The 14,009-nt window shown below is 40.3% G+C and overlaps 1 protein-coding gene across 1 annotated transcript in view; it reads right to left on the reverse strand.

Moving 5' to 3' along the window:
- Nucleotides 1-2,271: 2,271 nt before the first annotated feature.
- Nucleotides 2,272-14,009, reverse strand: part of LOC147677776 (palmitoyltransferase ZDHHC21-like) — an 85,864-nt gene continuing 74,126 nt past the window's right edge. The window contains exons 8-10 of the mRNA XM_086945433.1: nt 10,823-10,952; nt 3,033-8,448; nt 2,272-2,977 (exon numbers count right to left, since the gene is read on the reverse strand). Of these exons, the coding sequence (XP_086801559.1) occupies nt 8,360-8,448; nt 10,823-10,952 (219 nt within the window). The 3' untranslated portion in view covers nt 2,272-2,977; nt 3,033-8,359. The remainder of the gene's footprint in view (nt 2,978-3,032; nt 8,449-10,822; nt 10,953-14,009) is intronic.

Consider the following 14,009-nt stretch of genomic DNA (forward strand, 5'->3'; position numbering starts at 1 on the left):
ACACCTTCACATACTGCCAGTCCATTACAAAAATATATTAATCATTTATTTTGCTACAAGCATCTCCTTGCAGCATTAAATTACTATGTAATCCTGGAAAATTTGTTTTGCATATCAGTTTGTTTTTTTATCCCCATGTTCCTCTTTATAGATTCATAGATCTTATTCTCAGGGTGTTCTTTTGGTGGTATGTTTTACAAGAAATAGGACTTTTCTTTTACGATACAATATACAAGTCAAACAACTGCAAAACACTCTTCCAATTGCAGAAGTTCAATTTCTTATGGAGCCTAATACATCGTTTAATGCTTTCAAAACCACGGAGACAATGGTCGAGCTTCCAATTCTATTGAAACATCTAAGCAGTGAGCCTGCATCTGGATGGATATTCCACTTTAAAAGAGATCTTTTAAAGGATTATCCCTTAGTTAAACTTTAAGCTAAGACAGGTTCCACGATGGGTGCATACTGGATTGTTGGCATTATAAGTACGACTGAATTTGCTATGCAGTAAGTTAGTCGTGAAACCCGAGTAATGAAGTTAAAGTTACTCTAAGACGCACAGGTTTAACTCTAGAAATCAATGAAAGGTCCTGGTTTACACAAGAGTATTTCTATCACCTTTTTATCTTGCTATACCCCTCACAAGTATTACATAAAGGATGATTGTGTGACAAGAGAGCACAAGACCACCTTTAACCCTCCTTTCAGCAGCCAAAGTTATTGCACCAAATTGAATTCATGGCAGACTCTCCAAAAAAAAGAGAAGGAATAGCCCAATATTACTATCTGAAGGAACCACAGGTCTGACGTTATTCTCTAGACAAGATTGAAACTTAACGAAAGGATATGAATTAGATCCAATATTTACACATCTTTGTATAGCCATGAATACAAAAAGGTGTTGTATATAAGGTTATTGTATGTGGTGCCTCGCAACGGTCTCGTGCTGCTGTCAGGAGATGCATGGAATGCACCGAACTGCGTTCGATGTAGCTCGCGGCAGGGGCGGTTGACAGGCGGAGCTGGTGGTACGGAGCAGGCTGGGATCCTCTAACTATGAGAAATAAATCTGGATTCAACTTACTCAATAGTGTGCCTGCTACTTTCTACAACAGTAGGTAATACAAAATCAGCCACTATCTCCCACCTCAACTAAATACGTCTAACTTGGCCTACTTAAATACCAGATCACCCGGTAGGCCAAATTGCTGCAATAACACAAAGGCGTAAGGCTGAAGCTCCAGAACCACAGCCCCATCTATACTGCTGACTGGCATGAGGAGAATGCCGGAGTACTGTTTACGAGCCTACGCCTCACCCACAATGCATCTGCCAATGAGCTGCCACGTTCACCACTGTCAGCAATGCGTACTGACCCTCAAAAACGGTCACTCAAATTAGCAACTCCTAGTAAACAGGAAAACATGATAGAGAGAACTCAGTGTGAACACATAGTAACTATATATATAACATATACACATTTTATTTGGTTTGTTTTAAAAAAGACTTTTTTCCTTAAATAATCAGACAATACATAATTACAATCCAACATGGTGTCGACAAATCGTATAAATCATATAAAACAAAAGTTAATCAGGAAAGGGTTGGACAAACAAATACATTTATATAAATCTAAAGTCAAAAGTAGTGGCTACGTAATGCTAATTTGAGTGACCGTTTTTGACTGCCTAGGGTTTTTGCCTTCAATTGTATTATTACCCTGCCCTAGGATTTCTAGAGCATTTGCAGGGGGGGGGGGGGGGGGGGGGGTCCTATATATATATATTTGCATTGAGAAATGCATACTGTTACAGCCCCTTCCACTCACTCCTTCCGCCACAGGTAAGTTCACCTCCCCAGAATCTGAAGGAAAAACCCTTATTGTTCCGTAATGTGAAAGGGCTGTCTTTTCGTTGGGCACTGATGAAGTCACGTATGTGCTTCGAAAATTACTTCAAGACACTTCTTTCTCTTAATCATTCACTAATACAGTGCTTTTTATGTTACATGCATATGGTTCTCTTGGTTGGTGGCAGGTCAAAGAGGCCATCTAGTGTTTGATGTCACAATGCAGGCATCAACAAAGAACATTCTGGAACGCCTATTGTTGACAAAGGTTAGAGGCGGTTAGACTGGCTAAAGAGGACGAGTTGTTTCTACAATAATGGCCCACTGAAAGTAGTTTAGATTAAGCTACGTCATCATTTGCAGTGTCAGCAGGGCAAGAGGGCGGGTGGGACGCAGATCCAAGAAAGAAAGACTCGCATGGATAGTTTCACATTTCTTTAAAGATATAAAAGTTAACAAATCAGTGTTTACAAACAATGAAAGAAAATAAATATTGAACACCAAGAACTCAAGTTCGCTCAAACAGTTTATCACAGAAACAATGCCCATGTATCACCCTTGGAAAAAGTATTAAAGTGCACGGTGTTTTTTTTTTTTGTACGTACATCCAGTCAGTGCTGCAGAGAACGTGCTAGTCTGCATTTTCCCTGGCCCACCAAAAACACCATGGTCTTCAGTGACCTATCGAGCAAAAGCTCTTTATGTATGTAACCGGCATCCTCAGGTGTGTTCAGGGACAGCCCAGAGAGAACTGGGAAGGGGCACAATACATTAATATAGGCAAGCGAGCAGAGAAAAAAATCCTCATTTTAATTAAGCCCAAACTCTAGTTCCAAGAAGTTGCAGATTATTAGAAACAGGTACTTTAGCACATTAAATGTCATAACATTTTCAAGAAACTGTAGGAAAGTTCAGTGTTAATTTTGATAACTAAAGCATTCTCAAAAAGACACATATTTTTAATAGTGGATGAATACTGCTCCCTAGTGGGCATGCCCTGCATTAATCATCGAATGTGTTTCACTGTTTATCCATTCCATATCTTGCAAGTGGTGGGGTTTTCTCAGACATTATAATCAGTGGTCGAAGTGCATAAACCAAAGTAAGGGAACTGTAATGTGGTGCACTACGGGGCAGGGCGAGCAAGCCTGGGGGCTGGCTCAAAGGCAAGGCTAAAAAACTATAGTCAGTAACTTTTTTTCGGGCTCTCATCTTCAGGTATGTACATATACAATACCACAGCTTAAATGTAAAATAAATGCAAGTTAAATTAATCAGTGAGAAAGACATTATTGTCCTTTATGAAACCTCTATTAGTTAATGCACTGCAGAGGTCTACGTCTTTATCCAGAGAGCCCCGGAATTGAATCCTGGTTGGAGCAGTGGAGAATAGTTAAGGACTAACAGGCCCCCGCAGCCCCTGCGGCGCAGGGGACTGTGTTACGCCCTTTTAAAAAGACACTTCACAGCTCAGCCAGTAACCCCTTTCCGATATCACTAAAAAAGAATAAATCTGTGTCATCAAGAAGTGTCAAGTGATTCCATTAATCAACGCCAATACTGGCATCGGAGCTCCCTTGACATTTGCAGATTGTCCAGTTGGGCACATTTACATTTCTTACAGGTGAGCGGCAGGGCCGGACTCGGACTGTAGCATGTCAGCTCTCTGAATAAACTGTCCTGGGACGATTATCTTTTCACAGAAAATAGGGGAACTTTTTTCCTTAAATTAAAAATGTATGGCCCGCTTTGACCACTGCATTAGATACATTTATTTGAATGAACTTTTTGTGCTCCATGAAGCCTTTCAAAATTGCAAAGAGCAGAACAAGTCTCAAACTTAAAGAACAAACAGAAAACCAATGTGGAACTGGGCACAAAAGAGCTTGTGAAAAACAGGCCGGAGACACTTAAACAATAGGTTGTCCGTGTGCAAATCCTTTCTTAATGGTCATATGGAACACAGCTCTTCACTGGTGCAGCTGACAGAAAAGTGAGCAAATTGGACATTTCATGGCAGGTCTGTAGTAAATAAACAAGTCCACTAAATTGACAAAAGTTAGGGAACTTGACAGGTGATGCTTAAGTGTCCCTCCTCAGGCACGCACGCTGGCAGTTTCAAAGGGTGCCTTCATGCTCTACATCAATAAATGTAATGCCAAGGCAAAGAAAAACATATCCCACAGGACCGGAAGTACAGGAGGAGATCAGCTTTAGGTGGCTGGTGTTCCCTGAGGCATTTAATGGGATTGAGTATTTGAGTTTCATTGTGAAGAAAATTTTAAATACACACAGAATCAAGGACACAAAAAGTGACCTTATGTGAATTGCACCAAACTTTTAACCGGAAGTCAAAGGCACTCACTCATCAACACAGAGTTGGGCTACATCAGGATGATGATTTGAGACTCCCAAACAACGAACCAGCCTGTGTAAAAGTGGTGCCATTGCCGCTTGGCCAATGCAAGGTGAGGTATGGAATGAGAATGTAATGCCCTTGTGCTAAAAAGTGTCTGGTGCTCATCATTAAGGTTACAGTCTGTTCAAAATGGTCTCAAGTGTGCATAGCCAGAACAGACAGAGTACTCAGGGTAGAGAGCTATGAACAGAAGGCGAGAGGGAAGCTCTAATGGCACACTGTACTGTTGGGACCACCTCCTAGAACAATCAAGTTGCTCAGGGCTTCTAGTGGCTGGAATCATCCTTATGGCTTCACCAGTTTATCTTTCCGTTTCTCCATTTTTAATTCAGAACATCCTACCCTAAGTGGGTGGAATTTTCTAATAGCCTTAGACGCGTTCTGCATCTGTCTATATGATTGTTTAACACCCTTTCCCTCGTTATATGCCCTTGCCTGCTGCTTGGGCCTATAACTCGGGTTCAGGGCCTTTAACAATCACTACAGCCCTTGGCTGCAGATCATAAGGCTATATTACTCTTTATGCATTTTATATTTTGATGCAGTCTGATATGATCATAGCATCTTATGTGTAGGACAGAACAATTATGATCAAAAATGTAAACCTTCGACGTTAGACTTTAAGACAGTAGGATTTTAGGTTTTTTTCCCAGCAGTCTTGCTTCCCTTTTTTAGACCGATTCCTGTCACTACCACCACAACATGGTAAAAAATCTAGGTTGGAGGGAAGGTGGAGTGTGCTCCCTCCCAGAGGCCGAAGACTAGCTCCCCTTCCATCGGCACAAAACCCAATCAAGATCACTGGTGGGCTAGTCCTAGCCCCCTCCCCAAGCCTTCACTAACCTGAACTGCTACCACTCCAAAAGGCACTGCTAGGCTATCTGCAACCACTCCTAGAAGCACCGCTAGTGTGTTTGCCACCACTCCTCGAGGCACTGCCAGGCTGTGTGCTACCAACCTAAAGGCTCCACTAGGTCGATTGCCACCACCCCTAGAGGAACCTTTATCTCTGCACAAACTATTGATTTTAATTCTTTATCATGCCGTCACCGCAATTGTCATCCGCTTCTCATCCTCATCTCTTTCTCTATGCTTCACATTAGTGTTTCGAGGCAACCAGGAAGCTGCACTAAGCACTTTTTTAAGGTGTCTAAATATATAACGGGCTGTGTTTGAGGGAAGCAAAGATTTAAGGGAAAAATAGTTAGGACGCGACTTGAGTTCTTACTTGAAAAATTCAGGTAAGGAACCATGAAAACTGCAAAGGACAGAGAGCAGGTACAGTCCAGGAAGTAGGAGAGCCGAAGTGGAAAGCAGTACGAAACTGAGCGAGCTGGCTACCAAGTACTCAAGATCCTTACAGTGCCCCCACTCTCAAACAAGCGAGTACCATGGCACAGGCAATAATGCACAGCACTTCATTGTCTCCAACTAGGTTCAAGGTATATATATATATATATATATAACACCTACTTAAATTTCAGAGAAACGTAATTAGTACCACTATTGTCCCAACCTCACCCCACCCTGAAAAAAAAGCATTGAATAATAAATATTTCCTGTTCTAATGATGCTGCATTTACAGTAGTATACCACAAGAGAATACTCTTAGATCACACATTCTCAAGAGATACTTTAGTGTAAAAAAAATAAAAAAAATAAGCGTCTCCAATTACATTAATAACCGCTAACTGAAAACGATCTTAGCTCCAAAAAGAAAAAAGAAGCACTGAGTCGACCACGCTGGGAATCAAATCTCTGACCTGTAAAAGTTACACAGGATTCCGTTTAGGTTGCCAGAATTCAACAACCTGTGACAGTAGAATCGAGAAACACACTTCCAATACATATTTCGTCACACGCAAGCTCACCGATATCCACACCATTAGCCATATGAAAATACTTTATATCTCTTCATATAGAAAGGATATTAAACCTTTGCAATTACTTTCTATACCCCAGTGTTACTTTCAGCTGAAGGTTAATTCAGCACATCAGAGCACACAGCGGTCCCTTAGGATAGGAGCAGTATGTAGTAAAGATCTGTGACGTAACTATCACCAACTGAAAATACTGACGCAAATTCCGGAAGAACGCAATTTCTTCCCTGCAAAAATGTAATTCAATGGGTAGTGTCTAGAACAGAGATTGCAGAAATGCAACCAACTTGTGCTAGCTTGCCGCAACCTACTTTGGTTACCAGCACCCAACCACATGAAGTTCTAATTGTCTGGTTTGGTACAAAAAACGTCCTATTAAACAAATCCATCCGTCTTGAAGTAACATTTACTAAAAATCCACTTTGCTATTAGGTTTAGCCTTCCTTTAAGTCCACCGGCTATGGAACCCCATCACTCTACCCTTGCTTAACGAGAAAAAAAATAGTCAAGGCTTTGCACGAATACACAAACCTGACTATTTCCAAATTAAATCCTTCCCCTGTGTAGTTTTAGAGGGTATACCTCTTCTGTGCAGACATAGCTGTGGAACAAACGTAACTATAAAAAACCTCCACAGAATTCATTTGACTTGAAATAAGTCAATAAGAGCTGGAGAAACAAATACTGTTCAATGAAAATGAATATAGTGAGTTGTGAATCCCTGTTTAATCCGGCATCTGCTAGGATTCACGGTCTGTAGGTGGATAATTCAATGTGCAGGTCAGAAAGTTTGCCTTTCTGAGCTCTGTTAAAGCACAGAGAAATGCATTATGTAGATTTATTTTTAACTTAATGTATGTAATGTCCTTAATTAAACATACAAAGCATTTATCTCAAAGATGATAAGAATACTAAACTGCCTAGGAATCTAGTCTAAATAGACTATTAATTAAAATCTTTTCGAACTGGATAAAAAAACCATTTAACAGAACAAACACCGTGTGAAACTGGCACATGGGAACAGCGCCTTCTGGTTAGGGGTTGCAGTGAAGAGGGAGCCGGAAAAAAAAAATTCTCCAACTAAGACCTATGCTCTTATTTCAATAATTCTAGATCTCTGATTCAGGCAGAAAGTCCAGCTTTCACTGAAATTGAATATTTTGAGCTATCTCTGTAATGACAGTTCCTCAGGGTTATTGCGGACCCATTTCACCAGGTAAAACCTGATGAAATATGTTCTGGGGATATAGCCAGAATCCAAGAAAAGACTGCAGACAGATTTCATATTAAATCTCCATTCCTGAGGGGAGTTCTTGTAAATTGTGTCATACTTTCGAATCCCTGAATTACCAAAGCAGGATTCCTTCTTTAGTTGTAATGAAGCCCTAAATGCTACTATAGAAAAATAGCAGACTTTACAAAGGTAAAAGCTTGTATTTACAATGCGGCATATAGCATTTGTATGCAACATAGTGCTTGTAGCCATAGAAAGTTTAAGGTAGTGGTACAGTTCCAAAACTTCACTGCTGTAACAGGAAACCAAGTACTGACCAGATTCTGAAGTGAATGCATATGTGTTACAGTTCAACAGACATGACAGGCTCGTACCTCGTCTGACTCCGTCGTACACAAACCCTCCTCAGTGCATCGATAGGAACAGGACCACAGGTCGGGGTCCACGTTATACAGTGCAAAATCAAAAGTCCAAAACCCCATCACAGACTTCATTACAAAATAAATAAATAGAAACAAATCACTGTAAGTTACCTCAGTACCCTGAATAGGGATTAGTCAAACTAATGGGTAAAAAAAAAAAAAAGACACACAAGAAGGGGGGTCATACTTCCAGAAAACAACGCCAATTTCTCAATGACTTCTAGACACCTCTAGGGATATTAATAAAAGTTGACTAATGTCTCCAGGCTTACTAGGACTGTGTGGTATGACTTATCAAGGCAGAGGCTGCTAAAGGGAAGAGTACAAGAGTACAAATACAGTTCTCCTTGGAATCAACAAGTCACATGGGGCACACCGAGATGCAACTCCAACCCTAGCTCTCATTCAGCGGCATTCAAGTCAGCACTAGGTTTCTGTTCCCCAAAACTCGAACCGGATGTAAAAACGAAGAAATGGGACAAGTAAACTTCTGTAATCCATGGATTTGCTGAAGGAAGTGCTGCCAACAAGAACCCATCCAGGAGAGGTGACGTCACAGATCGTAGTCTGGGATGCGACTGTAGGAGAGACCTCTTGATGAGGGAGGACTGTTGCACGGGAAAAACCAGCAAATCACATGACCTTTGAAAACAAAGAATAAACGATTTGTAGAATTCACATACACACCTGAAGAAACAACAAAAGCAAAGCAAGGCTGGAATGTTTCCTCAAATGAATCATGAGACTTATTTTATGTGGCTTATGATCATGAGTGACTTCTCTACTAACAACAAATGAACGTTCTTGTTAGATGTAGAGAAAAAATACTTTTTGCCCAAAGATTCACACACGCTAGGAATATTAACGACTGTAGAGTCTTAACTGCATCTTTTCTTGCATGACCATGTTCAATTTTTGAAGATCTCAACTGTGCCGTAAACAAGCCATTTGGAAAAACAATATATGGTTTTAAAACGGCTCTGCTTAAAAAAATCCCAAAGTCCAGTGAGGTGGTGGTTTCAGAAAACCTGGAAGCATTTAAGAAATACAAAGTTTTTGGGAATAAAAATCTATTCTATTCGAAGATAATCCATGCAAAGATTGTCTCTGGGACCGGAATGTGGAGCAGTCCCAAAACTGGACAAATTTACTCCACATGTTGAAGTTGCAGTAAAAGCTATCAAATACTGAATTTCAAATATGGAGTCCGGGTTAACGATTTAAGACTGTTTGAGGTATGACCAAATAGCAAACTGGTATCTCCTAAAACAGTAGTTCTTAACCTTTTGACCTCCATGAACCCCCAAACAATTACGCTGGAGGTCGGGAACCTCTGTCTATGCAATTCCTATGATTTGACCCTCAAAACAATATATACAAATAGAAGTAATCATTAAACTAATACACAAATTATGGAATTTATTACTTAATTCACAGAGAAATAATACTAGAAAAACGAAATTTGAAGGGGAAATTCTGAGCTTTTTAAAATGTAGTTTTATTTCTAAAAGACAAAGCAGTTGGTTAGTCACTAGATCATCATTTTGCCTTTCTTCGTCCTAACGCACACTGTTTTCAACGGCGTACAACAGTGCTGCTTTCAGTGGAGGCCAGCAGTCGTTCATACTAGAGTCCGTTTGCAGAACTTCTGCTAATGCCATGAATCAAGCTAATGACACCAACTTAACTTTTAGCAACCAGTTTAAAGTTATTCCACATTTACAGTCTTTTAAAAAACTTTGAATTTTTCTTTCTTTATGTATATATACACACTTGATTAATCTGCAAATACAAGGTAATGTTATAATTAGTTGTGGACTACCTGAATTGGCGTTGCAGACTTCAGGGGTCCATGGACTACAAATTAAGAAGTGCTGTGCTAACAATATGCTTGCATCTGAAGAGTTCCGACAGAGGCCTTAAATCTGGACACAACTTATAAACTAAAACTCGAACATGGGGTGTAATATTCTCAGAAGCATTAGCTTGTAGACTATTGTAGACAACTGAAAAATGCACAATTGCATTAGGTGTGACAAATGAATCCTTACAATTTGTACCGCAAGTGCAGAGTGGAGCTGGTATCACAGATGTGTTAAAATAATGACCAGAACCAAATTAACATACCACAAGAGCTTAGGTTTAAGGCAATAATGGGTCTGTAGAATCAAATGTACCTCCTTACTGCAAAATGATTATTGATCGATTTTGTTATTTCGTTTGTTAAATTTCTTTTCTTTGTAGGATTAGAAGTAGTTTCAGTATCTATTCTTCTGCCTTCCTTTCCATTTTCTTCCACCATAACTTTCAGGTTTTTTTAAAAGTGATTTTTAATTTTAGTTGTTTTGGGTGCACTGGCAACTTTTTCCCCCAAAGAGGAAAACAACCGTTCCCCATTTGTTCCTACTTCATTTGACTTGTTCATTTAAGTTTTCCCAACCTAGGATTGCAGTTCTGAAAAGTCAGAATTTGTGTTTCGACACCCCACTTTCGAACTGTTGAATTGCAAAGTGATAAATCCAGAATGTTTTCAGGTAATACAAAAGAGCCAACATTTGAGCAGATCAGTGCTTGGCTAACATGAACACAATTCGTGTCTCAGCTTCCTATCTCTCACCAGGTACCATTAACCCAGGACCCAATTATGTATTGTCCAATTGCTGTTCTATTTGCATCGCTCAGACACTGTCCAAAGTACTTGAAAAGATAGTAAAGGGACAACTGCAAATCGAGCTATATCTGTGCTTGAGACTATAAATTGGTTGCTGTAAGGATTTAGGCACAGGCACACATCAAGACAACTGTGCTGGAGGCTTGTGACACAAATAGCACTACTACTACTTTTGACTTTTGTTGTATTCAATAGTAACATGGTTTCTCAAAGACTGCTTTTAATATATTTCACTTATCCACATGTTTCAATGTTTCAGGAATATAGGGATTCTTTGTCTAATGTTCTTGTATAAGCCAATATGCTGGTATTCAGTGTTTTAGAAATATCAAAATTCTTTCCTACCTCTACCAAACACCTCTCGCAGAAGCTCCATCTTTGGTTTACGGGTGTGAGGTACATCACGTTGAGCATCTTTCCTAAGACTGTTCTTCACCCTCTCAATTGGCGTTTCATCCCTAATGATCGAGCCCACCTACAATAAATCAGTATGAATACCATTGTAAGAACTTAAAGAAAAAAAAAATCACTACTACAGGTGGTAAAGAATTAATGAGAAACCCTATATAAATAAAAACATTTTCTGTATTATTTGGACATAATCTTACTGTAGAGAATAATGTGTAACATGTGGTTTTTAGATGAGCAAATATGGCTATTAGATCATTACTTTAATCATAAGCAGGGTGTGAGTTTAAGGGTACACCCGTCTTTACGGAGACCTGCCTAAGGGACTATACTCGGCTTCCCAAAACGGACTTAGTCTAAAGAAAACAAAAGCCAGTAAGTTCCTACATATAGAACTGGGCCATCGGCTTGATAAGCCAAAGGCACACACTTTATTTAAAAGGTTTCTCACTCACCAAACACTTGTTTCCTTCATCATAGAGTCACTTCGATACTCTGGTATCAGGGACATGCTTTGACATTTAAATAAAAGGTAGCATGATTATAGGGGTGAGGAACAGTGAGGGAGGGGATCACAAATTAAAACTTTGTGATTTTGAAATCGATTTCACAGTGCCCTGAAATTCCCTTTATTTTTGGGTCTGTTTTGGAAAGGTTAAAAACTGGGGTGCGGTGAGTGGGGTGGACTGGGTCGCTATTATCCCTCAATCCACTTTCTTCTATCTACATGTTTCAGCCAGACTCCTCACACCTGCAGCATGGTATAGTCCAACCAGAGTTCGCATTCTAAGTTTAAAAATGTATAGTGGTCCTTAAAGACACATTTGGACAATTTTTTTTATGTAGACCAAGAGTTTAAAAAACAGCATATTCTTAGAAATGAGACGTTCGACCCTACGGAACATAAGGTGAACCCTTAGCATCACAAAGCAAACCATTATACCCCAAACACATTGGATAGATTTCAAGCTCCCTCAAGTCATAAACTAGGAGGTTGATTGCACAAAATGGGTGAAATTCAAGCTACTATGCATTGCTCAACCTGCATTGTTTTTTTAAATTGTCTTAGCAATCAAACTAGGACAGTGTGGAAACTAGTAGGCACGTATATAATATAGGATCACTAATTAGTATGAACCAGAGAGACCTACATTCTATTGGCTGCTTAGGAAATGAGAAAATGTTTTCAAATACCAGGAACGTTGTTCTTTCTTTTAAGTCTTAAAATAAACAAGGCATTATTACATTTGGGAGAGATATCATGTTTTTAAAAACTAAGACCCTACATTGAATTAGACATCTGTAGCTCTTTGTTGATGTAGTAACTAGGGAGTTGCAATGCCCAGTAAAGGAAAGGTATGGACGTAGGATACTGATCCCCTTTATGTATTCAATGCGAGAGGTGAAAATGCTAAGGTATGTGCTAGATCACTGCATCACGGAGAGAAAGACCATGGACGAATTGAGTATTGGAGGCACACCGCTAACTACCTGGGAGGATCTGAGGAAATCACACAAGCACCAACAAGTATTTGGTGACACATAGCATTTTTATGGTCTCTTTATGTGTAGGTGCAGTGCAACCTAGCTTTTCCTTACTGGGACAGTGGTGAACGAACCCATGGGCAAGACTTGGATCTGTAGAATTATTCAAAGCAGAGGCCACAGATCTATCATCTCTCTTGCCTTACAGGGAACCTTTCTAATTGCTTTGAGACTGTAGTGCTATAAGTAGAAATTGAATGGACAATAGAAAATAAATATGAAAAGTGTTTTTAAACGTGCAGCTTTCAGATCTGTCCCTCCCCTCTACATGTGGAGGTCATGGTGATTAACTTGTTGGTCGTTGAACTTTCATGCATAAAATGGACTATAAAACATTAATTTATTTCATAGATGCCAAAAGTCTCATTCATTGTGTGCGACACTCAAGCAGGTATCCATAATCTTAGTACTGTCAATTGTTTAGGCCACTCTTATGCAAACAGTAGTACACATGGAAATTGTCTCTTCTGTCTGTGTGATAAGACACCACACGCTTAGCTAATAGACCATGCTAGGTGGCACTTCTGGAAAAATCCAGAAAATGCCTATACATTTTGACAAATATAAATGATTAATATGGCAGCAATAATTGTCTGATCTGAACATTACATTTAGGGGCAAACACAGAAAGAGGTAGCACATGTAACAAATGTAATCATACACTGTACAATATAGGATTCATTACAAATAAGAGGAGCCTATACAGGGCAAACATCATGACATCTGTAATGCTTAGTAGATTTATTTTTCTTTCATTCCTTTTTCGCTTGTATATGAACAAGCATTTACAATGCAATGGTCTCGTCTTTGTTAAAGTTAGAGCTATTGGCATTGCTCATGACATTATTTTTGTTTTTAAAACATATAAATAAATGGCAGTCATTTACAATGCCAATAGCTTAATCTCTCTCAAATGCGAGACCTATTGCATTTGCACCCACACACAGAGCCATACACACAGACACACAAACACACACAGCGCCACACACACATAGCGCGGAAGGAGCGTGGCTGAATGGTTAGAGCCGCAGACCCGGATGCAGAGGTCTGGCCCGGGACCAGGGTTCAATTCCCGCCTCGGCAGCTCTTGGACTCAATCTCCCCAGGCCTGATAATTCTCGCCGCATGCCTAGTCTAATCATGGGTCCCGCTCTGTGACTCTGGGCAATAGCTTGCTTAATCTCCACAACGGCTCCAGCAGCGCTTGGATGCCTGACTTCACCTTGGGGGTGCCCAGGAGTGGACATCTCACAGGAAAGTCAGGAAGGGTTCCACAGCGGTATGAATACAGTGCCACACACACACAGAGCGCCACACACACACACACACAGAGCGCCACACACACACACACAGAGCGCCACACACACACACACACACAGAGCGCCACACACACACACACACAGAGCACCACACACACACACACACAGAGCGCCACACACACACACACACAGAGCGCCACACACACACACACACAGAGCGCCACACACACACACACAGAGCGCCACACACACACACACACACAGAGCGCCACACACACACACACAGAGCGCCACACACACACACACAGAGCGCCACACAC

The sequence above is a fragment of the Lissotriton vulgaris genome, chromosome 12, assembly GCF_964263255.1.
Source record: "Lissotriton vulgaris chromosome 12, aLisVul1.2, whole genome shotgun sequence".
Classification (NCBI taxonomy): Eukaryota; Metazoa; Chordata; class Amphibia; order Caudata; family Salamandridae; genus Lissotriton; species Lissotriton vulgaris.